The sequence below is a fragment of the Galeopterus variegatus genome, unplaced genomic scaffold, assembly GCF_000696425.1.
Source record: "Galeopterus variegatus unplaced genomic scaffold, G_variegatus-3.0.2 Scaffold881, whole genome shotgun sequence".
NCBI classification, from domain to species: Eukaryota; Metazoa; Chordata; class Mammalia; order Dermoptera; family Cynocephalidae; genus Galeopterus; species Galeopterus variegatus.
The window spans coordinates 452,843-480,380 of NW_007726992.1; the positions used below are offsets into that span (position 1 = coordinate 452,843).

Below are 27,538 nucleotides of genomic sequence, written 5' to 3' on the forward strand. Positions count from 1 at the left end.
GGTGGGGCCGCGGGGAGGATGCGGCTGTCCGGCTCGGGTTCCCCGGGGACAGCTCCCCTGCGCCCCTTAGGTCGCTTGGCCATCGCCATCCCTCAGGCGTGGCAACCAAGACACCTGCTGCCTTGACCCCGACCTTCCCCTGTCGTCGGGCAGGCTGCGGTCCCCGCGGCTCCGAGCGTCTGTCATGAGGGCGGGGTAGGCGGTGTCCGGGGACCGTGCCCTTGTTCCCGAAACAGCCTCGGACGCGTCGCCGGCGGGACCTGAGCCGAGGAGCCCCTGCTTTGTCCTCGTGGTGAGATGCTCGTGCCGCGCAGCGACATCTTCCAATGACAACGTCAAGAATGAGTAGTGAAGGCTGCTCTTTATCCTGCATTTCAAAGTAAAACTTGTCATTTTAGAAACGTATACTGGGAATTGGTGCATCTCATGTGCTTCTGTAGGAAACGGGGCTAGTCACTGTCAGGACTGGGCCAGTCACTGTCAGGACTGTCCTGTCGGTAGGTCCGGAGGGAAAGAAATGGGAGAGAAATTTATCCTCCTAGTACTTTCCTATGGAGGTGCTTTTTGAACTGCCTCTTAGGTGATTGCTTTTCTTTTCTGGAACAAATTACAAACTACAGGTAGAAATCAGGAAGGTCTTTCAGGCTTCTGGCCAGGCAACATTTTAGCGTTTTTCTAAATGCGAACAGGTCCAAAGGAAAGACTGGAATTTGAAAGAAAATAGTTTTGCTGTGGATTCATAATGAATACTTGGTTTTTCAATGGTATTTTAATGGTGATGGTATAGTGATGCTTTATTTTTTAATGGTATTTTAAACATTTTCTTTTGAAATCGTCGCTGTTTCACAATCTTTAAACGTTTAAAACGTCTTACTAGAAACATTTATGTATGTAGAAACATTTAGTAAGCCATTTATGTACAAAATTTCTAAAATATACAAAATCACAGTGAAGATAACACTTTTTCACCATTCCAAGTAACCATTGTGAATATGGTTATATACACCTCTAGTCTTTTTCAATGCAGAGATGAATACGAATTCATACATACATGAAGTTTTGTAAAGTGAATTGTGTTTTGTGGTCACTTTTTTTTTTTTTTTTTTTTACTATGTACCATGCCATTATATGGCAGTAATAATTTATTTACTTGGTTATTCCCAGATTTTCACTACTTAAACACATTGTTGGATAAATGTAAAGTCTTCATACCCATGATTACTTACTTAGTGTACATTTCTAGATGATGGATTTGTTGGGTGGAGTATGCATATAAAGGGCTTTTTTTTAAATTTATTTTTTAATGTAAATTGCTTATTTTCCCTCTGGAAAAGATATGTTATTTTGCACTCCTATCAACAATCTGTGAGTCCTATCAACAATCCTTACCCACACTCTAGCAAAAGGCAAAATTTAAAGGATTTCTATAGGAACACTTTTGGGCCATTTATGGTCTCTCCAACCAAGTAAAAATATCCTGCAGTTATCGCTTTTTTTTTATTTGTTGATAGCAAATCAGTTTCTCATTTTTTATTCCACCATTACCAGTTTAGTAAAGAAAGGTTATCTAGGTGAGGCAAAGGCATAATAGAGTGAACAGGAAAGGGATTTGGAGTCAGGACTTCCTTGAATTCCAGTGTATCTGATTACCTTGAAGAAATCTCTTAACTTTTCTAGGGTACTGTTTCCTCAACTATGAACTAGGGTTTATAGTGCATTACCTTTCTTACAGGGTAGTTTTAAGGGTCAAATGAGACATTTATGGAAAGTGCATTTAAACATACTTAGTCTTGTTATTATTGCCAGCTTGTAGAAATTTCAGAGCACAGGAGCATCCTGAGGTTCATAAATTTTTTAAAGTAAATTTCTGAATCCAAAAAGCTCAAATTTGAAGTTTTATACTGCTGCTCTAGATTATATTCAAAAAGATATCACAGTTATAAAATTAGTTGAATGAGTGAATCTGCACAAATGTTGAAGGAGCAAGTATTTAAAGGCACTATGTAAAGCTGAGGGGCACAGATATAACGCTAAATAAAACACAGCCCTTGAGCTCATGATAAATAAAACATAGTCTTTGTGCCCTACAGACTACAGACTGTCCACACAGATAGAGGGCATAAAAGCTGCTTTCCAAATTTAGATGGCAATTTTAGATGTGATGCAGGATGTCAAGTATTCTCAAGTGTGCTAAAGCCCAATTCTGCTGACTGAGCAGCTGAGCAAGTGACTGGGCAGTCTCCCCAGGGTCATTTTTATGAAGGTAGGAGTTGCAAGGTTGGGGGTGTGTTAGTATTGAAGTCCAAGAACCTAGATTCTACTTTCAGGTCCTCCACTTGGGGCAGATTAGCTAACCTTTCCGAGGCTTGGTTTCTTCACCTATGAAATGGAGGTAATTCCAGCTTCTTCAAATGTTTGTTGTGAGGATTAAATGAGATAGTGTTTGTACAACACAGTAAACCAGGAACTGGCACTCATATGATCATTCTTACCCATTAGAGATTTGGCTTCTCTAGGAAAGAAACTAGATCTTTTCCAACTTTGTATTCCTAGCTCCTAGCAGTCATGGGCACTTAGTAATGTTTGCTCAATTAACATAGAATGTGACCACTGATAAAAATTCAGTTTGATGAAGGAGGTAATTTGTAAATATGGAATATTGGGAGAAATTGACTACATTATTAAGGAATCAAAGGAAACATTGAACTAATTGGACCTGGACTCATCTCTACTATGACTGTCATTCTACTTTAGATCCCTAATGCCAGGCAAATAGTCCCTCCTTATCAAGAATAAATCTACTCTAGTTGCTCCCATTTCAAAACCTCATCCCTAGACCCCTCCACCCTGCCACTACCCAGTTTCTCTCCTCCCTTCCCCAGCTAGACTTTTGAAGTTAATTGGCTTTTTCAGTCTCCTGACCTTCCACTTAGCCCTCAAGCCATGTGCTAACACTTTTCATTCCTTTTATTGGATCTTATTCCAGCATTTGATATGAAAGTCTCCCTTCTTGAAACATCCTTCTTTAGTTTCTGAGATTCTGTGTTCCAGGGTTTTGTCTTCTTCACACAAATTTCCTTCTCAATCTCTCCTTCGCTGGTTCATCTTTCTCCAAAGGTTGATGTTCTCGGAGGTTTGATCCTTCTTGTGCTATAGCATTTCTGGAATGTTTATTTATAGAGCATTGACTATCTGGTGTTTGAAGGTTTGATGGAATTCTCTGTGAAGCCATCTGGGCCTGATGTTTTTTCATGGGATATTTTCTTAATAAACTTTCTCTATTTCTTCTATGAAAATTGGTCTGTTTAAGCTTTTTAATGCTAATGGGGTAAATTTTGGTGATATGTATTTTTCTAGCAAATTGTCCCTTTCATATGGGTTTTCAAATTTATTTGGTAGTAGAGGTAGTCTCTTATGATTTAAAATTTTTTCTTTTATTTGAATGGTTATTTCCTCCATGCCATTTCTTATTTTGTTTATTTGTGCTTTCTCCCTTTTTTCTTAATCAAGTTACATAGTGGTTTATGTATTTTAATTTTTTCAAAAACTACAGAATTTTGAATTATTAGTTAGATCTATTTTTCTATTTTCTTTCTCATTCTCTTTCTGTACTTGTGTCTTTATTATTTCCTTCTTTTGGTTTAGTTTGTTATTTTTAAGTTTTGTGGGGAACTTTTGTTTGTTTTTTGGCAGCTGGCCGATGCAGGGATTGAACCCTGGACTTTGGTGTTATCAGCACCATGCCCTAAACAACTGAATTTTTAAGTTTTTTTGACCTTGGAAATGAATTCCTTTTATTTTTTCATTTTTACTGATACATATATTTAGTGCTATAAGTTTCCCTCTGATCACTGCTTTAAACACATCTTATAGAATCTGATATGTGGTGTTTTATTGTCATTATTTCTTTAAAAAATCTATAATTTCAGTTGTAGAATACCCTGGAGTGGTTTAATAGGAGGCTTTCAAATTTCTAGGTGGGCGGGCCTTTCTGTTTTTTATTTTGTTAATAAATTCTAGTTTTATTATAATCAGAGTATTATTTGTAATATTTCCAAAAGTTATAAAAAAAAAACTTTATAAAAAAGTTAACTGATGTTTTCTTTGTGACCAAATATATGATAATTTTTGGTGAGTAAGGTATTGGCACTTGAGAAGAAAGTGTATTCTCTGGTATCAGAGTGCAGAGTTCGATAAATATCCGTAAGATTTACTTTATTGATTATGTTGTCTAGATCTTCTATCTCCTTATTTTTGGTTCTCCTGATAATATGTTTTGTACAAAGAGTTGTGTATTAATGTCTCCTGTTACTAGTAGTGTTTCTATTTGTCTCCTTGCATCTTTTGTAATTTTTATTTCATAAAGGTGGTTCTGTGTTATATTCATATTCATATGTATATGTGTTATATCTTCATTGTGGAATGTACGATGCACGTTTGGGTTGTTTTCACCTTTTGACTATTATGAATGATGCTCCTATTTGTGTACAAGTTTTTATGTGGACATACATTTTCGTTTCTCTTGGGTCTATACCTAGAAGTGGAATAGTATGGTAACTCTATGTTTAATTTTTTGAGGAACTGCTGAACAGTTTTCTGAAGTGGTTGTACCATTTTACATTTCCACCAGCAATGTATAAGGGTTCCAGTGTCTCTACATCTTTCAAACACTTGTTATTTTCTTTTTGATTTTAGCTCTCCTTATTAGTATGAAGTGGTATCTCAGCATGGTTTTGATTTGCATTTCCCTAATGACTAGTGATGTTATGTGCTTACTGGCCGTTTGTATATCGTGTTTGGAAAAACGTATATTCATTTCCTTTGCCCCTTTTTAAATTTGTTTGTTTTTTTGTTTATTATTGAGTTGTAAGAGTTCTTTATATATTCTAGGTAAAATCCTTTATCAGATAAATTATTTGCAAAAAATGTTCTCCATTCTAATGGCTGTCTTTTCACTTTCTTGATGGCATCCTTTATAGCATAAACATTTTTAATTTTGATGATGCCCAATTTATCCATTTTTTCTTTTGTTGCTTGTGTTTTTGGTGTCATATCTTATAAACTATTGCCTGATCCAAGGTCATAAAGATTATTTATCCTTATTTTTTCTTCTAAGTTTTATAAATTTAGCTCTTACATTTAGGTCTTTGATCCATTTTGAGTAAATTTTTGCTTGTGGTATGAGGTAGGGCCGAACTTTATTCTTTTGCTTGTAGATATCCAGTTGTCTCAGCACCGTTTGTTGATTTGTTTCATCTTTTAATATCTGCTGTGTTAGTGCCCCACCCACGTGTCCTTTAAAACCACCTATTGCCTACATAGCAGTGGAGCTGTTTCTATTATTCCCTCTTCCTCTTTCTTCTTCTCCCATTTTTTTAGTTGCAATTTTTCTACTCTGTCTCAGTATGCAACAATTTTACATTAATCTTCCACCCTCATCCTCGTCTTTCTTTAAGTGTCTTATATGTCTATTTACGTATTTTAAAATGCTCACCATCAGTCCTTTTGCTGATGTTTTCCCAGTCATCATTTGGTTGAATGAAGCTCATCCTCTAGTAGATTCCTCAGGAAGGGCAAGTACAAAATTCCCTACATTCTTGTATGTTGAAACTGTTTTTCTGTCTCCTTGATATCTGGGGGACATCTTGGCTGTTATAAAATCCTTGATTCATACTTACTTTCATTGAGTTTTTAATACTGCTCTATTTTCACCTTGCTTTATGTTTTGATTTTGAAAAATCTGATAATCTGATGATGGTCTAATTCTTTTATACTTGTAAGTTACTTATTCTTTTTGCCTGGAAGTCTTAAAGATTTTATCTTTATCTTTGAAATCAAATAGTTCTTACTAGGCTATGTTTCAGAGTAGATTGTTCTGGGTTAATTTTCCTGGGTACTTGGTGAACCCTTAAATGTATAGATTCAGGTACTTCAGGTATTTTTCCATTTCTGGAAGGTTTTCTGAATTATAGTTTTAAATACTAGTTCAGTTCTATGGTTCATTTTTTTCTCCTTCAGGGACTACAATAATACAAATATTATTCCTTCTTTACTTGTCTTCTATTTCCACTACTTTCTCTGACCTGAGGAGGAGGAAGAGGAGAACTGACCAGTGGATTTAGCAACATGGATTTCATTAGTGATCTTGGCTGGAGCAGTTTGGTGCAGTGGTGGGAAGGAAAGCCAGGTTGCTGAGGGCTGGAACAAGAATGGGAGGAGATTTGGAGATGATGATGGGGGTGTACAGGCAGCCCTTTTGAAGAATTTGGTTGTAAAAGGAGAGATAGAGTGGTAGCCCTAGGGGGATGTGGTTCCATAGAGAGATGGGAGAATTATACAAGGTTGTATGGTGATGGAAAGGATCTAATGGAGAGGGGACAGTGATGTTGTGGGAGAAAGAGAATTATTGGAGCCGAGTCCTTCAGCTGGGGGAGGGGTGTGTCTAGTGCTGTCCTGGTGGGGTTGGCCTCTTTTAGCATCAGCATCCTTCTCAGCATCCTCCTGGGAGTGGATGGCCCTCCTGTCCGTTGGTCTCCTGTCTATGTTCAGAACAGCAGACAGGCTCATTCACTGCTCTCAGCCCTTTACAGTTCTCCCTGAAGTAGCAATATAAGCACATTTATCTTCTGTTTACGACATCATCTTTCTAGTCACAACTCTGCTGGTGTCTCAGTCTTTTTCTCTGGATCTTTCCTGAAGTTCTGGTCCCTTTAACTTAGCTAGTCACAAGTAAGTTAGTTTAAATCAGGGACTGGCAAATGTTTTCTGTGAAGGACCAGATGGTAAATATTTTAGGCTTTGTGGGCTACATATAATCCCCTGTTGCATATTTTTCTTTTTTTTTTTTTTTCTTTGCAACCCTTTAAAAATGTAAAAACCATTCTTAGCTCAGGCTGTACATTTAAATTAACCCTCCTCTCTTATTCATTAAGCCCCTAAGCCAGTACTCATCATTACCAGCTGATGCATGCTAAGCGATTTCAAAGTTAACTTTTTAAAAAACAGCTTTAGTGAGATATAATTTATTGGTTTAAAGTGTGCAATTCAATGGTTTTTAGTGTTTGCAGAGTTGTGCAACCATCTCCCTAATATCTAATCTGATTTTAGAACATTTTCTTCACTCCAAAGCTAACAACATTTTTACAGCTATGAGGTATAATTTTGGTGTTTTTTATTTTTATTTTTTGCAACTGGCTGTTATGGGAATCTGAACCCTTGACCTTGGTATTGTAACACCACACTTTTGAGGTATAATTTATATGCAGTAGAATTCACCTATTTTTGAGTGAATAGTTTGAATTTTAATAAAGCTACTTTTAATAGTAGCTAAGGAGAAATATTCTTAGTATTATTCCTTTTATCACATGCAGTAAGTTTTAGTTAAATATTTTCTCCTAAGTGTTCTCCACTTTTCCCTTAAAACCAGCGGTTCTATGGTCCCTGGACCAGCAACATCCACATCACCTGAGAACTTACTAAATGTGGGGCCCAGCCTAGGGGTAGGGCTCAGCAGTCTGTGTTTTAACCAGCCATCCAGGTGATTCCAATGCACACTAAAGTTTGAGAACCATTGCTCCAAGGAATATTCTGCATGGAATTGCTGGGCTGTGGGATATGGGCATGTTCAACTTTATTGGGTTTTACCAAACTGCTTATACTCATGCATAATTCACCTAGCAGTGTATGAGAGTTCCTATTGTTCCACATCCTTGCCAACACTACAGAATATGCAACTACAATAATTTTTTTTCCAATCTGATGGATATAAAATGCCTATGATCTTAATTTGCATTTTCCCAGTTACTAATGAGGTTCAGCATTTCATGTGTTCATAGGTCATTTGAGTTTTGTGGATATGCTATCTGGAGTCTTTTGCCTATTGAAATAAATACAGTTAAGTAAATAAATACAATGTATCAAAATAATTGCAGAATAAACCCAGAATTCCCAAGGAGAAAAAAAATCGGGGTGAGGAGGGCAGGGGGAAAGTAGAGGAAAGAGTCTCGGGGAAATGATGGTCAAGCAGTCCTGAAAGAATAGGACTTGTCAAGCCACCTGAGGGAAGGCCAACTATGTGGTAGGAACAGCATGGCCTGATCAGGGAAAGCAGATAGTGTGATATGGTGGACTAATAGGGTGTGTGGAGGAAAAGACACACATAAGGCTAGGAAGAAGGTAGGAAGCAACTAGATGTGGGGCTGTCCTCTGGTCGGCTTTTGGCCTTAGCCCCAGGGCCCTTTCAGAGGTCCTGACTTCTGGAGGACTTCAGAGATCCTATTCATATTGGTCAGCTTGGACCATATCAGGTCAGGGTAGGTGGCAGTAGGGTCTGTGGAGAATTGGGAGATGAAGTAGTCCCTTCTGATGGGCCAGGAGGAGAGGTAGGAGTCATTGCTGGAGTAGGAGGCAGTGATGGGGGCTGTGGGGGGGGCAGAGCAGCTGGCTCAGTTAAGTAGGGAGGTGGCAGATCCTCCGGATGTCAGGGCAGAATAGCTGGTTTGGGGGCCACTTGGAGAGGTCACCTTTGTGTGTGAGTCTGACCTGGGACCGACATTTCTCTGGCCAAGAGAATTTGGCAGTGTTTTTCCATGCAGGCCTTTAACCAGGAGGGTGGAAAATGAACTAAGTCTTCCCAAGAATCATAGGGATACTGGTTAGGGTAGCCCTGAGGGTCATTTTCATGCTGTCCAGTAATAATCTTTATGACTTGACAGATAAGGGAAAGGTCAGAGGACCCCTCAGAGGGCCATCCTGCATTGAAAGATGGCCAATTCACCTTAAAGAATGCCCTGAGTTTATCAGGAGACAATTTGACACCATAGTCACCAGAAGAGCCCTTTTTAAAATTTCTCAGCATACAGGCAAGGGGAGTTTGTTTGCTAGGTGTTTTTCCCATGTTTTTCCACCTGTGATCGTTGTCGCAACAGACACTCAGTTCCAATCACTTTGTCCATCACCAGCTGCTCACCTCGCGGTGATATTTCAGCACCTCTTGGCTTTAGGGAGATGGTATAAATCCCACGTCACCTCTCACCCTCAGCCATATGAGATCGGGACTCCGCATTTGCTTCATATCCAGGATACATCTTAGCCACACACATTCACACACTTTCATTCACCACCCCCAAATTTTTTTTAAATCCTGATCTGAGAATGTGGATTCCTCCATGAAACAGAGTTTACCACCCCAAAATTACTGAAATCCTGATCTGACTGGGGAATGTGGTTTCCTCTGTGAGATGGAGTACTAAGACATTACCCCCTTTGCGAGTTGATCAGGCTCCCCTTCTACTCTTACAGGAGTAGGAATCTAGTGGGACCCAGGTCCTTACCTTGTCTGATGGGTGGAGCTTCCCTGGTCTGGTTCCTGTGCCTCTTTGGGGTCCATTGTTCTCAGGGTTTGACCTCCGTGTCCACCTGGCGAGGTCTTTCCCATTCATGGAAACTCTATTGGTGCCTGAGTGAGGTCCATGTTGTCTGGTGTCCCAGGGGCTGAGACCGAGAGACAAGGGAGGCAGTAAAGCCACCATTTCCACCATCCCCAACAAGCCCCCAAGAAATGTTGCACTGAGTTACTGTGAACTCACAGGGAGAGGCAGGAAACACTGAGGCTTAAAACAGGAAAACAGAGTTTATTGATATGCTAGCATTGGCTCAACAGACTCTTGTCCAAAGGTTGAGTCCTGAACACAGTGGGCCTGTTATTTTTATATTATAGCATTTATGGGTTTTTGTAACCCAGTGAGGGGGGTGATCTTATGATCTTATGTGGCTATGACTTTGTCTTAGGGTGGAAAAGCACAGCGGGTGAGAAGCAGGCTGAAAAATTCTGTTTTGACTGTGTGTTAACCACAAGGTGGGGGTGCAGCTGCAGCTGGGCCTGTATCTGGGTGGGGGTCTTGGTTACAGCATAGTATGGCACAGCGTGGATGCCTAATGGCCACAGCTGGGCAGGACACAGGCTGGTAAGTATGAGTGCCTCAAGTCCACTCCCTTTTTAGCAGTTCGTATAGCAGTCTTGGTAGTGAGGAACAACTGGTAGGAATCTTCCCAGCTTGGCCAAAGCTTGTCTTCCTTCCAGGTCTTGATTAACACCAGATATGGTAAATTCAAGAGGTGGGGTCTGAGCAAAAAGCCCTTTTAACCTGAGGGAACACAAAGTAGAGGATATAGCCAGTATACAGTTTTTAAGAAATTGATCTTTGGGGCCGGCCCCATGGCTCTCTCGGGAGAGTGCTGTGCTGGTAGTACCAAGGCCACAGGTTCGGATCCTATATAGGGATGGCCGGTGCACTCGCTGGCTGAGTGTGGTGCAGACCAAACGGTGCCGAGGGTTGTGATCCCCTTACCGGTCAGAAAAGGAAAAAAAAAAAATTGATCTTTGGTTTTTGTTTCTGTTTTTCATCTTCCCTCCTCACAAATACCTTTTGGGCCTCCCTGGGTAGTTCCTCAGTTGGTTTTTCATTCCAACCATCTAATTTCTGTAACTTTTTAATAATATCAGGCCAGCTTTTAGTTACAAAATTAACTTTCAAGAGACCCTGTCCTATTGGGTCTTCCAGATCTAACCCAGAGTATTTCCTCATTTGGTCTCAGCCTCTGCAAAAAGGCAGAGGGAGTTTCCTATTTTTTTTGTTGAATACCAAACAAAGGCCGTGGAAACATTTTGTACCCTGGGGGTGGATTCTTTAATTCCTTTGATGATAAATTCTCTGAGGTCTTGCATTTGGGCCCTATCTCTAGGATCATTATTATCCCATTTGGGATCCAAATTTGGGAACTTTTGCTCCACAGACAGGACCCCCTGTCTGGACCCCCTGTCTGGGAGGGTGTTGTCTCTCAAGTGGACAGAGCCACTCTCCTAATCATTCCTCTTTCTTCCCCTGTAAAGAGAATGCTCATTATAGACATCATTTTGACTGAGGTGTATTAGCTGGACCCCAAGAATTGGTTGAGCTGGTCTGCCAGACCAAGGGGGTCTTCTAATAATGATTCCATTTCCTTTTTAAAATTTCTAACTTCAGTACTCATGAGGGGGACATTCACGAATCCAATCTCTCCTTGCCCCATGGGGACTTCCCTAAGGGGAAACATTTTGGATCTTTCTTTAGAGGTCCCCGAAGGGAGGGGAAAATTTAAGGTCTTTCTTACATTGTTTTAATTCCTTCCTTAGGCTAGGATATGGATTCACAGGGACCAAGGGTTCGGACTGTGCTTGGGGATCCGAACATTCAGTCTGCCTAGGGCCCTCTTTTCTCTCATTCTGTGAGGCATAAGGAGGAGGAAGACAGGACAAAGGATCCCAGGATTCTTTTTTGGGGTCTTCTCCTTCAATTTTAAGAGGAAACATGGGAGTTGCTCCTGATAACCAGCATAGAGCATAATCCTTTTCCTCCTGGGAAGATGAGGGTTTATCATTAACATAGAGGACAAGGGCCTGACAGACCCAGTCCTCCTCTGAGCCAAATCGTGGCCAGAAGACTGAAAGTTTATGAATTGGTTTCTTGGTCCAAATAAAACAACAGTACTTAGTTATTTTCTGTTTCTCATTGCTCCTTGTCTGGGAATTCCTCTCCCAGTCCTTTAACATTTCCCCCAAGGAGCTATCTGAGGGAATGTTGGGAAGAATCTCCTTAATTCCTCCCTTCCTTGTTTCCCTAGGCCTAGAATTCTTATTTCCCATTTTCATTTTAGGTCAGTGTTCCCCGAGTCTGTTCCCTGAGGTACTCGACCCCACTTCCTGGAGGTTTCTTGCCCACGTCAGGACTCCCTGAGGTACTCAACCCCCCTTACTGGAGGTTTCTTGTACACTTCAGGGCTCACTCTGTCCGTGTCTGGCCATTTCCCTCAAGGGAGAAAGGAACCACAGTTCGGAACTCTACACTCATTTTGTATCTAGCATATGTCTCAGCCACACACTAGACCTCCGAAAATGCCCAACTGCCAAGGTAGTACTTAAAGTCCAACGAGGTTGCCTGGTTGCTGCAGTGCCGCTTTTTCCCCCCAGCGTCGCTTCTGCTGTCCTCAGAATAAGTCTCTTGTGGTCCTGCAAGAAGCTGGGGCACTGAAACAGAGCAGGCCACCCGAAATCAGATGGGACGTGTCTTGCCGTCTATCAGGATCCCAGTCCCGCAGTCACAGAGATCCCAAATGAGCCCCCAAATTGTAAGAAATGCCCTCACCCGTCCAATGCCAAAGGATGGACACAGAGACATGAGGTACAGCAAAACAAGACTTTAATTACGGCCTTACAAGGTTCAGGTGTCCGAAGGGCAGGTGCATGGAAAAGGGCTGTAGCAAGCAATTTATTCCCTAGTGTGCAAGTCCCTCCCCCCACTTCCTCATTGGCTGAATACTACAGGGTGCACAATCTTCCCGACAGATAAAATTTATTACCCTCTTGCAATGCAAGGAATTCCTTTGTCTGGGAGCTCAGGACAAGCCGGTGAAAAAGGCCCGCATAAGCCCTGTGATGGGAGAAACACCAGGGAATGAAGAACACAATAGGGGCTAGTAACTAATTACCATCTCAATAAAACACCTTCAGATAAGTCATTTCTGAAAATGAATTATTTATATTTTTTTCATACAAAACCCACAGTGAGATACCACTTCACACCCACTAGAGTGGCTATAATAAAAAGGACAGATAATAACAAATGTTGGTGAGGATGTAGAAAAATTGGAACCCTCATACACTGCTGGTAGGAGTGTAAATTGGTGTAGCTGCTTTGGAAAAGTTTGGCAGTTCCTCAAAAAGTTAAAGTTACCATCTGACCCAGCAATTATGTATCAATATATGTTTATACAAAAACTTGTACACAAATGTTTGTAGGGGCATTATTCACAATAGCCAAAAGGTGGAAATTACCCAAATGTGCACTGAGAGATGAATAAATAAACAAAATGTGGCATAGCCGTGCAATGGAATATTATTCCACCAGGAAAAGGAATGAAGTACTGATATGTGCTAGAGCACAGATGAACCTTGAAAAAATTATGCTAAGTGAAAGAAGCCAGTCACAAAAGACTGTGACTGTATAATTCCATTTATGTGAAATGTCCAGAATAGGCAAATCTGTTTCATAGAAACAGAAAGTAGATTAGTGGTTGCCAGGGCCTAAGCAGGGGAGCGAAGGAGTGGGGAGTCACTGCTAATGGGATTTTTTTTAGGGGGGATGAAAATGTTCTAAAATTAGACCATGGTAATGGTTGTACTTCCTTGTGAATATACTAAAAACCATTTAATTGTACACTTTACATAGTTGAATTGTATGGCATGTGAATTACATCTCAATAAATCTATATTATAAAATAAAGAAAAGATTACCCTCTAGGAAAATTTTGCGTTTTCATCATTACCAGTAATATTTCATGTTTACTTCCCTCCCCCACACACGATCTTTGGGTTTATTGTTTTTGTTAAATTTAATAGGTTTGAACTAATACTCAAAGTTTCTTTAATTAAATTATAAGTTCCCCAGTAGAATGTAATCTCTATCAGAACAGCAATTTTTGCCTGTTTTTGTTCACTGCTGTATTCCCTAGAACAGTGCCTGGCAAATAATAGGTACACAATAAAATTTGTTGAATGAATACATTTTGATATTTTTAGTTAGTAAACAAACATTTTCCTCTTTAGTGTTTTAACTTCATAATAATTTTTGAACTAATTGTTCTTCCTAGCTTCGAATTATTTTTGGAAGGGGACAATGTAAAACTAAATGAATTGATTTTAGTTGCTCTGGTAAAGTCCTTTGACCTTATATGCTTTTACTTTCTTCTGAAATTCATGACAACAGTAGTTTGCAGATGTTTGAGTACAAGGACCCCCTTTTAACCAATGTCTACATAATAATAGTTGTACTTTTTGTATCAGTTCATAGAAAAACTGCGTAGTCACAATGAGTTCTTTTATTTTATTTTATTTTTATTTTTTGGCAGCTGGCCAGTATGGGAATCTGAACCCTTGACTTTGGTATTATAACACCGTGCTCTAACCAACTGAGCTAATTGGCCAGCCCTCTGCCATTTATATTTTAATATTCACCTCAGTATCTTCAGAAATTTGCAAAGTAAAGGTACATAATAATGAGACATATACTTATTCATTCTGTAGTCTGTGCACGTTGGCTGTATGATTACTCATGAACTGATGGCAATGATTTTTGAAAGCCACTGGGGGTTTGGGCCAAGTAAGTTGGGAACTATTTAATAATAGTATCAGAACTGAGGAAGACTACTGAGGTGTAAATAATAGCTAGTATAGAGAGATTATACCCTAATTACATATTTTTAAAATTCAGCTCCTAAAGCTATCAGTTTCTTTTAAAGATTGAAGAATATTGGGAAAATCAAGTTTAGAAATGCCTTTATTTATTTATTTATTTTTTGTCTTTTTTCGTGACCGGTAAGGGGATCACAACCCTTGGCTTGGTGTCTCCCGCACTGCGCTCAGCCAGTGAGTGCACCGGCCAGTCCTATATAGGATCCAAACCGCAGCGGGAGCGTCGCTGCGCTCCCAGCGCTGCACTCTCCCGAGTGCGCCACGGGGCCGGCCCAGAAATGCCTTTAAAGATTTACTTATTTGACATTATTTATTTTAGGAAAAAATCAGAAGCAAATAAATGTCTAATAATGCTTAATTAAGTTTTGAGTATATTTATCTGGTGGAAAGTTAGGCAGCAATTGACAATTACAATTAGGAATTGTAATTCGTATAATCTAACAGTCTAAAAAGCAGGATATACCATCATGTATTCCTAAACATTTTGACTGTGATTATATGAAGTGTTTATGTGCTTGGAGAAAGACAGGAAGATGGTAGTAGGTGTGTTCAGATAGAGGAATCTGGGTAATTTTTTCCTCTTTTTGGAATACTTATTTAGCAGTTGCTATGTGCCAGACACTAATAAGCTCTTTTCGTGATAACTCAAGGGTCATCAAACTACAGTGCATTTGGCCTGCTGAGCCTATTTTCATATGGCTCTTGAGCTAAAACGGTTTTTAAAATTTTTATTTTTATAAATTAATTTTAACAATATAGTGTATTTAACCCTGTATATCCAAAATATCCTTTAAACATGAAATCAATATTAGAAATATATTAATGAAATATTTTACATTCTTTTTTTTTTGTACCAAGTCTTTGAAATTCAATGTGTATTTTACACTTAGGGCACATCTCAATGCAATCTAGCCTTGTTTTTACATTTTTAAAAAGTTGTTTTTGAAAAAAGAAGAAAAAGGTTTGGAAATAGAGGTGATGGTCACACAGCATTGGGAATGTAATTAATTCCATGGAATTATATGTTTAAAAATAGTTAAAATGGCAAACCTTATGTTATATATATTTTACCACAATAAAAGAAGGAACAATGTGACAGAGACCTTATGTGTCCTGCAGAGCCTAAAATAGTTACTATTTGACCCTCTACAGAAAAAGTTTGCTGATCCCTGATTTAATTCATTTTATCCTGACAATATTTCAATCAGGTGGGTACTGTTGTTATTATTCCCATTTTATAGATGAGGAAACTGAGGCACAGAGGGGTTAAATAACTTTTTCTTGGTGGCATTCACTGTGTTTTAGGGCACATTGCAGGCTCTTTCCACAAACTCGCTAATACTGTGTTTCTTTGCAGTGTAAAAAGTGGATAGTGGCTCACGTGTCAAAGGATGGCACGGTCACGATCTAGATCCCCCAGGTGGAAATACAGGTGAGCAGTTCTTAGTTTAGCAGTGTAAGCTTGGATTTGGGATGTGCTGTGACTTGCAAATTCACCAATACTGGTAAAAACTTATTTTAATAAGCTCATGGGACCTGGTTATTCACAGTAGGTGCTTTATCGTGATAGAGGCCGTATTTCTAGATTCTAGGAACTGACAGCTTTAATTAATTATGGCTGGCAGCTAGAATTAATTCATAATGAAAAGAAATGCAACGGCCATAGCAAGAGAGAATGAGAAACATCTTTGAGAGTATTACATTTTTTGAATTAGTGAATGGTTTAGAACTCTTCAGTGTTTCATTTTTTTTTCATAATTAGTATGTTTTAGTAAATTTAGAGTTAGAAAATAGGGAGTTTCCTATTTCTTCTTTTTCATGGCAGAATAATAGAGTTTTCAATAGCTTGATTGGAGTTCAACTCTCCTCCTTCCTGATTAGTGGTATCAATAAATATAATTAGATTGGGACAGTTCAACCACTCTATATTGTATACCTGCTGCAGGCAGGTTTGGGGGCTGCAAAGGCAAGTATGCCATCTTCTGTGGCCTCAGCAAGCAAGCACTCAGGCTGGCAGGGTAGGCTGACACCGTAGCCAGTGGACATAGGGAAAGTGCTAGATATCGTACCTACTTATGACATGTAAGAAAAGTGCTGCGCTACTGATTGGGGCAAAGTGTTCTGGATCTACAGGGAGGGAATAATTCCACTTTTGTGGAGGGAAGTAGGATACTAAGAAAGTCTTCAAAGAAGAGATGAAAAAAGTTTTAGCTGGATGTTTAAGGATGGGTAGAATTTCTAAAGGCAGAAACAGTGAAGAAAACCATTGCAGTTAAGAGGGAGAACAAGAGCAAAGGCGCCAGGCTGTAAACATGACTAGTATGTCTAGGACTTAAAAAAGGACCATAATTGCATACTCAAAAGGCAGACCAACGTTTTTCATTTTAATATAACTTGGCCATTGTGTTTGTTCATTTTGGTTATGTGGTGACTAATCAATCATTTCTTTAACACTGTTCATTTTGTAATTCACAAGACCAAGTTGTAATGGGGAGGAGCTTCAAAAAGAAAAAGCAATGTAAAGGAGCAAATCATTTTAACATGGAGGATACCACAGAGGTCATTTTGTTTCACCCTTTTGTGTCAGGCCCTGGTGAGGAGCACAAGAGACCCTGCCAAGCTTAGTGCCTGATTTCTGGATTCCTTCAGAGGTTTCGTTGTCAAGAGCTATAAAGGGGGTCTTCCATGCTACCCTACTTGCGAGCTAATGCATTAGACTGCCACAAGGCACTCCCCAGTCAAAGACAAAGGCCTCTGTTACTCATAGTACAGCAGGCAGCTTGAGCTTTGTGTTCCAGTTATTCCCCTTACCCTCCAGGTCCCCTGAGGGCTGGTGGCTGGGGATTATGACACAGGCAGTGGGGTTACAACATAGCTGAGGAACCTCAGTCCCTTATTAGGGTCTACAAGCAATTCACAGTCTTTGCCTTGGAGGAGACATTATCTTATTATCTGTGGACAGCAAACAAATCAGCCCTCTGTTCCTAAGGGAGACCCTGTCTCTATCTTCAAAGGCTGTTGGTCTTGGACAAAAACTCTCAGTGCCTCTGCTCACAAGGTGTGCAGAACTCAAGAGACTGTGCAGAATTGTCTCCCAGAAGATTCCTTGGGTCTCTTTTGTTCCTTTAGGAGAACTGAAAATGATAGCAACCATTCCAACAACCTTCTTTAGAAGAAAGGGGTGGTATACAATAAAACATATGATATAAAATATAATATCAGAGCAGTATTTAATGTGAAGTAAGGATTAAAGTAAGATACTGGGTATTTCATCCAGTCTGGAAGACCTCTGCCTCTGGCTGCCAGTTTTTCTCCTTAGCAGTGAAAGTGACAAAGTCAGTCCTCAGAGGCTCTGGTTGCTTCCCTTTGATGGGGTGTAGCCAGCTGAGAGGCAGAGTTTCTGCCTCAGCTAAATAACACTTGCCAGTATGTCTAGCTTGGTGACTTCAGAGGGTAGTATTTCCAGGTCCAGTATATAAGTCCCAGTAGGTACATGAGGAAGAAAGATCTGCCTCCTTTCTTGTAGTGGGGACACAGACTTACCACCAAAAGGAAAGGGATTCATTCATGGTTGCTTCAGCTCTGTGGCAGCTTCTGAGAGGAGACAGTAACAAAAGCTGCAAGAGTAGCTTCTTCATCGAATATAAGACATTAAACTCCTCACGGAGTAGATTGGGAAATTGGACAGGTCAGATGGGGGGAAAGGTCCCCAGGTGCAAAGTGAAACTATTGTGTTCCAGATAGTGGCACTCTTCTCTCTTATCTTTAAGTCTGGGCTACCCAGACTGGTTTCCCTGGATACAGGAGCCTTCCTCCTCAGTGGGAATACAAGGCTCAATGTTGGCAGTGCTAAGGTACTGGAGAAGGTAGTTACAGAAAGGATGTGCTCTCCCTGAAGAGCACTATAGCTGCATTAAAGCACACCTTCACCCAAGTTACAAGCTCTGTTAGAACAACACATATTTCAATTGATATGTAAGGAAACAGGTCTGGGAAAGAAAAGCAACTTATCTATGTGAGAAGTATTTATGGAGGAACTGAGGATGAGATTCAAGTCTTAATTCCCTCCCCTCTCCCTTTTTCCCCCATTAAGTATATACTTCTTGCTCCTTGATACAGCCTTTGTAGAATAGACAATCAATTGGAGAAACTATGGGGCCAGTCTTGGGTCTGAGTTTGGGCTGTGGCATCATTAAATCTTAGAATCTAGTTAAATTTCACAGGTCATGTTCAGTTTTCTGGACACTCTTCTATACATTTATTTGTGTGAATCTAACCCTCCTTCTGCTTGTTTCTTACCTGGCAGTTAAACCTGATGTAAGCTTTTGCTGACTGGCCCTTCCCTTTGAAGTGACTGCATCTTCTTTTGCCAGAACTTTGCTGTCTTCCAGAAGGGATTCTGCTGTGTACCTAAGCTGGTCTTCCTTCAATAGGATGGGTGTCCCCAGCCATTTTGATATGCACATGAAATATATTAGTTCAGATGGAAAGCGTATGCTTGTTGAATTGGGTGGTATCATAATCAGACCTTTGTACAATTCTGAATGCAGACACAGAAAACTGATGAATTTAGTTTGAATGGAGGAAGCAGTGGAATTCTAGGAAAAGCAAATGTTTTAGGTAGGTTGTATTAAGACAAACTTAGTTTATTGTCTTTCACTGGACTAAACTTTTCTGTGTTTGTTTACATAGGTCTTTATCACCAATACCTAGAAATTTTGAATACTACAAGCAAAGACATTCTCATGGGCATTATGACTGTGAATATAGGAAGGATTCAAAAAGGTCCATTGCTTGGAGAACGGACAATGAGAAACACGGACAGAGTAAATCAAGGATTCCCTATCGTGGAAATATACATTACCGATCTTATGAACATAGATCACCTTCCCCAAACATAAGAAACAACTCTTTAGACAATTTTTATATGTATAAGCCTCACCAAGTATATTCACCTGGAAGAGGGGACAGTAACAGATCTCAGTATATGCCCAAATACTCAGAGGGTTTGCCCTACAAAGAGCATGAGAGGAATTGTTATCCCCAGAAAGTGCAAGGAAGGTATATTCCTGATGACCACAGAGTTAGAGGAAGTGGAAAAGGAGGGAAGCCATCTCAGAGGTCAATAGCAGATTCTTTTAGATTTGAAGGAAAATGGCATGAAGAAGAGTTGAGGCACCAGAGGATACAAGAAGAAAAATATTCCCAGTCACCTAGAAGAGGCTCTGAAGACTTTGAGACAAGGAGCTCTTTTCAGAAGAGGTATAGGAAAACATTACACCTGGGTAATTTGGTATAAAGCCTCAAGTGAAAAAGTCTGTTTACTTTATGGTTGAAGATAACCACCTTGAAAAGCTTTTGTCTAAAAAGATAAAAAGCATTGTAAAATTTAGTTATGGTCTACTGGTAGTGGTGAAGTATTTCTTTTTAGAGTAAATCATGTTGATGGCTAGAATATTAAAAAAAAAAAAACATGGCATTTTCCTCTTTAACTACCTTGTGCCTCTATGAATTGGCTTGAGGGATTATAGGGTAACTTGCCACTGCGTTCTGCATTTAAAGCCATGCTGCCAAACATTCTGCACATATAAATTCTCACTTTCTTCTCTCTAGTGCAAGTGTAAACTGCTTTATGTCAACACAGGTATCCTGAGGATCGTGATTTCAGAAAATATGGACACACATCAAAAAGACCTAAAGATGTGGAGAGGTATGAAAACAGAGAGCCTGCCAGGAACCCAAAGTGGAAGCCCGAGCATTCTCTTCCACCTTACCAAGAGAAGAAAGATGCGTGGAACCTCGGACCCCAAACTCATCGACATGCTGAGAGGGAGCACCCAGAGACCAGTTCAGCAGCCAAAGTGTCCTATGACTATCGCCACAAACGTCATAAGGCCTCAGATGGGGACCAGGACTTTTCAGATGGGAGAATTCAGAAGTACTCTAAGGAGGAAGATAGAAAATACAGTTCTCAAAAAGACCCTGTAAATAGAGAGTCAGATTGTTTTAATGCTGGAAGAGGGAGAGAGACTGAAGATGGACAAGTCAAAGACCCTTTTAAACCATCTAAGAAAGACTACATTGCCTGTACTCACTCAAATAAAAATGATGTTGATTTGAGGCCTTCTAATGGCAAACGGAAGGAAAAAATAAAGAAAGAAGGGGATTGCAGGAAAGAGCGCAACTCTTCCAGTAAACAGCTTGTCAAAAGTAAAAACTTTTCTGATGTGAAACCCTCATCTGTCAATCTTAGGAAGAAATCACTTACAGTTAAAGTAGATGTGAAGAAAGCAGTAGATACATTCAGGTATTATCTTTGTTTTTTCTTTATGATATTTAATACATGTTTCTGCCATCTTTATTTGCAACTTCGAAAATGGAATTAATAGTGTGTTTAGAGTCCATTGAGGGAGGAGGGATTGCCTGGATTATTCAAAACAAGCCCTGTAATGAGGATGAATCCTGTGATTAGTTATATTGGGTGGTCTCATGTCTGCTTTTTCCACATCCTGTCTCCAGATACGTCTTGGGTGCAGGGCATTGCATGGAGGTATTCTTCATGAATTCATGTTTTTATGGCACCAGCTTGTCCTTATCCAGAGATTAGCTGGGTGGAGTTCAAGGAGACCTATTCCTTGCTCAGTTTTGCAAAGCCTGTATTCCCTCCTGCCTAAAATTGAGCAAATTTTTAGAGCTGGAAGGGACCTTAGCAGGCCCTGATTTTATGGAGGAAGAAGGTTAGGCCCTGAGAGATGAAGTGACTTGTCTAAGTGACAGCGGCTGAGGCTCAAATCCATGTGTCCCCTTGTGACTCAAGGAGATGGGTGACTTAATGTGGTTCTTGCTGCCATCTCAAAATGACTGGCACTCAACGGACTAAATCCTCCCAGGTAGAGGAAATTAGGCTATAAACTGGGAAGATGCCTATTTATAAGACATTTGCTTTAGCTTTTAATGATTCTTTTAAAAAATAAACTACTGTCGTAATAAGTTATATTCTCCTCAAGCAGGCTCACATGCTTTGTTCTATTGTGAATATTACCTTCGTTTATGGATTCTGAGAATTATAAGGCACTGCAGTTGGCTACGTCAACTAAATTTTTTCATTACCTTAATACATTACCAGTATGGGAATGAAAAAGTGATGGGCCCTGTTGATTTGGTGCATTTATATTCATGGTTGACTCATTTTTGTGTTTGAATCAAAAACAAGAAAACAGGGCCGACCCCGTGGCTCACTTGGGAGAGTGCAGTGCTGGGAGTGCCAAGGCCGTGGGTTTGGATCCTATATAGGGATGGCCGTTGCGCTCACTGGCTGAGCGCGGTACGGGCAACACCCTGCCGAGGGTTGCGATCCCCTTACCAGTCACAAAAAAAAACAACAAAAAAAAACCCAAGAAAACAAAATCCGAAGAGCAGGAAGATGGGGGGGAGGTAAACTCACGGTTCCTTCTTTTTGGCAGCTGGCCAGTACAGTGATCCAAACCCATGACCTTGGTGTTATAACACCACTCTAACCAACTGAGCTAACTGGCCAGCTCCCCTCCCTCCCCCGCCCCATTTTTTTTTTAAACAAAATATTTTTTGTTCCTTTCCTTAAAGTTAGACATGGCAGTCTTCCTCCCTCATATTTTCCTTATATTCATTGCACTTGCAGAAAATGTTTTTGAATATACATGTGTATATTTATATGTGCACAGAAAGCATTTATGTATATGATTATATTACAGAAAGTTGGGGAAATGGGGAAAATCACCCGTAAGCCCATTACCCTAGAACAATTTTATTAACATTTTAGTTCCTTTTGTTATTTTTCTATGTATATTTATATCACTGACATAATGCCATATTAATAATTTTGTATCTTTTTCATATATGTCCTAAATAATTTTGTGCTATCATATCTCCTATACTAGTTTTCAGTCTTAAGAGCACAAATGCTGTGGTAAGCATGAACTTTAAGAATGTTACCTTAAGCTTTTTTTCTTTCCAACATTCTATTATGAAAATGTTCAAACATACAGAAGATTTGAAAAATTGTACAGTGAACACCTATATACCTACCACCTAGACTCTACAATTAAGTTTACTTTCTTAATCACATATTTGTCCATCTATTCATCTATCACCTTATTTTTTTGATATATTTCAAAGTGAGTTACAAAGCATCAGTCCATTCCTCTTTATATACTTCAGTATTTAATTTTTGTTTACAGTTCCTCTTTTTTGAGGTAAAACTACATACAATCAAATGTACTAAAATATTAAACTTTTTTATAAAAGTAATGATACCCCCCATATTAAATAATTGTTTTATACTTAAAAGAGAATTAATAAATTGTCTGTAACACTTTTAAAGAATGCTAGAAATACCAATTTTGAAGGGTTTTAATTTAAAAGATCTTATTAGAGATATTGAACAGTTAATTTTATAATTTCATATGAGAAAATGCAGCTTGATCTTTATTGTATCACAAAAATGAACTTCCCAAAATTGAGTCTGTGCATCTTTTATTTTGAATTTATAAACTATAATTTTGTGAAATCTCATGGCCTGTGAGTGGGGCCTGGCAGCACATGTGCGAATACCTGAGTTGTGTAGTAAAGAGCAGGATGGCTTATGTAATAAAAAGAGCCTCCACAGCAAATTCTCTCTATTCAGAGACTTGAAGGATAAATAATTGAACAAATATATGCCCCTTTTCAGTATGATAAAGCATTATAGTCAACAAATTTTTTCTCTCTGTTATAATCATTTATTGATGAATGAGTTGTGGAAGAGTTTTGTGGGTTGGATTTAATTATGAGTGGACTGATGAAGTATCCATAAAACAAAGGTTATGCACTCAATAGAATTATGTTTTCAACTATTAACATAAATTAGATTTTTCTCTGCTAGGAAAGATTAAAATAATCATAGAGGGCAGAGAGAGGTTTATTTGTTCGTTAAAATCTAGAGTGTTTATCCACTTTTTTTGAAAAGACTAAGATGGTTAATTTTGTGCATTTGTTTACTTTCTTGGCTTTGGTTGAGTATTGATATTTGTTCTTCTGGTTATCAGTATGGTTGAAAACAAGGTTATCACTTGGTGTTTTTTCTAGATTCTAGTTTGTATCTAGAACAGTAGTAGGTAGACACTTGATTGAATGTTCACTGCACAGTTAATACTTCTGTTAACAAAGACTTTATTCTAGTGACCCACTCTTGTGAAAACTTTATTATCAGAGGTAGAAGTTACATATGTGTCATGGTTATATGTTTCAGAGTGTAAGTTAGGGAATCACAATATGAAAATTTCTAAGATTATTATATACCCATAACACAAGCTGTTGTGTACATCTGTAAGTCTTGAAGCAGATGAAGGGAGGACTTGGTTTAATGTTGGGATGAGTAGGTGAGGAACTGAGCCTTGGCCAGGCTAGGAAGGAAGTGGAGGGAGGAGGATACTGGAGGGAGGGGGCGGTACTAGTTTCCGGAGCAGAATAAGCTCCTGTTGCACTGGGCCTGAGGCTCCTTTGATCTCCTGGGATGCTGGTACTAGACACCTGAGATGGGCAAGTTTAGCTGTCAGAGTTGATGTGAGCTGAGTACATGAGCCACGTTCACATCTAATCCTTTATTTCCCACTGAAGAGATACAGAGAGGACCTACCTACTTCATCAGGTTTTTTCCCATTCTTAAAGGGGATGAGGTGGGGAATGGGCCCCAGAGGACGTTGGAACCCTGATACTCTGAGGAAAGGGGTGCCACGCAGATGGGGAACAATGTGAAGAACCATAACTGTGATTGAAGGAAAGTCACCTAATCACACTTGTTTACCTATGATGGGTACTATTCAGCTAGAGGCAAAATAAAGCTGTGGGTGGAGATGTTTTTGATACCCAAAACTACTACCTCACTGTTCTGTAGCATAAAAAACGAAAGCGTTTTCTCTCCTGATATTTCTCTTATACATTTTTTTTAAACAAAAATTAATTGAGAGAAGGTTCCCTTTCATTCCTATTTTTCTCCCTAGCTTCTCTTAGTGTCTTTTAAGGGTCCTAATATAGGGGGGTGAACATTCTGTTAGGGATTGGGGGTGCACAGGTTTTTTTCTTCCTGTGGGCCATTGAGCAGCTCTGTGACATTGGGCAGGTCACCTGGCTGTACCCTTTTAGGCCTGAATTAACCTGCAGTTACTCCTGGCTCTGTGAGTCTGCTTTGATTGGCTATGTGTTGATAACTACTGAAGCTGAATTGACAGGCACATGGAGGCTTATCATATAATTCTTTGAACTTTTGTATATATTTGAGATTTTGTATTAAAAAGTTAAATACAGGCATACCTCAGAGATATTGTGGGTTCAGTTCCAGACCACTGAAATAAAGCAAGTCACATGAATTTTGTGGTTTCTCAGTGCATATAAAGTTATGTTTACACTATACTGTAGTCTATTAAGCATGCAATAGCATTATTTCTAAAAAGAAAAAAAATCCAGTGTACATATCTTAATTAAGAAATACTTTAGGGCCGGCCCGGTGGCGCACTGGATAAGTGCGCCGCTTGGGAAGCGCGGCGGCGCTCCCGCCCGAGGGTTCGGATCCCACATACAGACTGGTTCCCGCTCACTGGCTGAGCGAGGCGCGGGAGCGACCCCGAGGGTTGCGATCCCGTTGCCGGTCCCCGGTCCGGTACGGGGGCAACACTGAGGGTTGCGATCCGTTGCCGGACACGGAAAAAGACAAAAGACAAAAAAAAAAAAAAAGAAATACGTTATTGCTAAAAAATTCTAAGAAACTTCTAAGCTTTCAGCAAGTTATAATCTTTTTGCTGGTGGAAGGTCTTGCCTCAATGTTAACGGCTGCTGACTAATCAGGGGAGTGGTTGCTGAAGGGTGGGGTGGCTGGGGGAGATTTTTTAAAAAAAAAAAAAAAGAAATACGTTATTGCTAAAAAATTCTAAGAAACTTCTAAGCTTTCAGCAAGTTATAATCTTTTTGCTGGTGGAAGGTCTTGCCTCAATGTTAACGGCTGCTGACTAATCAGGGGAGTGGTTGCTGAAGGGTGGGGTGGCTGGGGGAGATTTTTTAAAAAAAAAAAAAAAAAAAAAAAAAAAAAAAAAAAAGAAATACTTTATTGCTAAAAAATGCTAAGAAACTTCTAAGCTTTCAGCAAGTTATAATCTTTTTGCTGGTGGAAGGTCTTGCCTCAATGTTAATGGCTGCTGACTAATCAGGGTAGTGGTTGCTGAAGGTTGGCGTGGCTGTGACAGTTTCTTAAAATAAGACAACAATGAAGTTTGCCACATCAATTGACTCTTCCTTGCACAAAAGATTTCTCTGTAGCATGTAATACTATTTGATAGCATTTTACCTGCAGTAGAACTTCTTTCAAAATTGGAGTCAATCCTCTCAAGCCCTGCCACTGCTTTATCAACTAAGTTTATGTAATATTCTAAATCCTTTGTTGTCATTTCAACAATGTTCCTAGCATCTTCACCAGGAGTAGATTCCATCTCAAGAAACCAATTTCTTTGCTCATCCACAAGAAACAACTCCTCATCCATTAAAGTTTTATCATGAGATTGTAGGAATTCAGTCACATCTTCAGGCTCCACTTCTAACTCTAGTTCTCTTGCTATTTCCACAGCATCTGCAATTACATCCTCCACTGAAGTCTTGAACCCCTCAAAGTCATTCATGAGAGTTGGAATCAATTTCTTCCAAACTCTTGTTAATGTTGATATTTTGACTTCCACCCATAAATCACAAGTGTTCTTAATGGCATCTAGAATGGTGAATCCTTTCCAGAAAGTTTTCAATTTACTTTGCCCAGATCCATCAGAGGAATCACTATCTATGGCAGCTATAGCCTTACAAAATGTATTTCTTAAATAATCAGACTTGAAAGTCAGAGTTACTCCTTGATCCATGGGCTGCAGAATGGATGTTGTGTTAGCAGACATGAAAACAACATGAATCTCTTTGTACATTTCCATCAGAGCTCTTGGGTTACCAGGTACATTGTCAATGAGCAGTAATATTTTGGAAGGAATCGGTTTTTCTGAGCAGTAGGTCTCAACAGTGAACTTAAAATATTCAGTAAACCATGCTGTAAACAGATGTGCTGTCATCCAGGCTTTATTGTTACATTAATAGAGCACAGGCAGAGTAGATTTAGTATAATTATTAAGGGCCCTAGAATGGCAAATAAGCATTGGCTTCAACTTAAAGTCACCAGCTGCAATAGCCCTAACAAGAGAGTCAGTCCTTTGATGCTTTGAAGCCAGGCATTGACTTCTCTCTAGCTCTGAAAGTTTTAGATGGCATCTTCTTCCAATAGAAGACTTTCATCTACATTGAAAATCTGTTCTTTACCATAGCCACCTTCATCAGTGATCTTAGCTAGATCTTCTGGATAACTTGCTGCAGCTGCTGCATCAGCACTTGCTGCTCTACCATGTTTTTTATGTTATGGAGATGGTTTCATTCCTTAAACCTCATGAACCAGCATCTTCTAGCTTCAGACTTTCCACCTGCAGCTTCCTCACCTCTCTCAGCCTTCACAGAATTGAAGAGAATTAGGGCCTTTCTCTGGAGTAGGCTTTGTTTTAAGGGAATGTTGTGGCTGGTTTGATCTTCTATCCAGACCACTAAACTTTCTACATATTTGCTTTCTTATCATTTGTGTGTTCACTGGAATAGCACTTTTAATTTCCTTTAAGAACTTCTCCTTTGCATTCACAACCTGGGTAACTGTTTGGCACAAGAGGGCTAGTTTTCAGCCTGTCTTGGCTTTCGACATGCCTTCTTCACCACGCTTCATTGTTTCCAGCTTTTGATGTAAAGTGAGAGACGTTCAACTCTTTCTCTCACTTGAGCACTTAGATGCCATTGTAGGGTTATAATTGGCCTAATTTTAATATTGTTGTGTCTCAGGGAATAGGGAGGCCCAAGGACCGGGAGAGAGACAGGGAATAGCCTGTCGATGGAGCAGTCAGATACACGCATTTATCAATTCAGTTCACCGTCCTATATGGGCACAGTTCGTGGCGCCCCAAAACAATTACAATAGTAACATCAAAGATCACCAATCACAGATCACCATAACAGATATAATAATGATGAAAAAGTTTGAAATATTGTGAGAACTACCAAAATGTGACAGACACGAAGCAAACTTGTGCTGTTGGAAAAATGGCACTGATAGACCACTTGATGCAGGGTTGCCACAAACCTTCAATTTGTAAAAAAAAAAAAAAAAAAAAAAAA

General features: G+C 39.5%; 1 protein-coding gene across 1 annotated transcript in view; it reads left to right on the top strand.

Moving 5' to 3' along the window:
• Positions 1 to 364: 364 nt before the first annotated feature.
• The window catches only part of LOC103590814 (chromosome unknown open reading frame, human CXorf23), a gene marked incomplete at its 3' end in the record, with an annotated part of 44,095 nt that continues 16,921 nt past the window's right edge, over positions 365 to 27,538 (top strand). The window contains exons 1-4 of the mRNA XM_008573140.1: positions 365 to 379; positions 15,645 to 15,719; positions 18,980 to 19,549; positions 19,932 to 20,594. Of these exons, the coding sequence (XP_008571362.1) occupies positions 15,679 to 15,719; positions 18,980 to 19,549; positions 19,932 to 20,594 (1,274 nt within the window). The remainder of the gene's footprint in view (positions 380 to 15,644; positions 15,720 to 18,979; positions 19,550 to 19,931; positions 20,595 to 27,538) is intronic.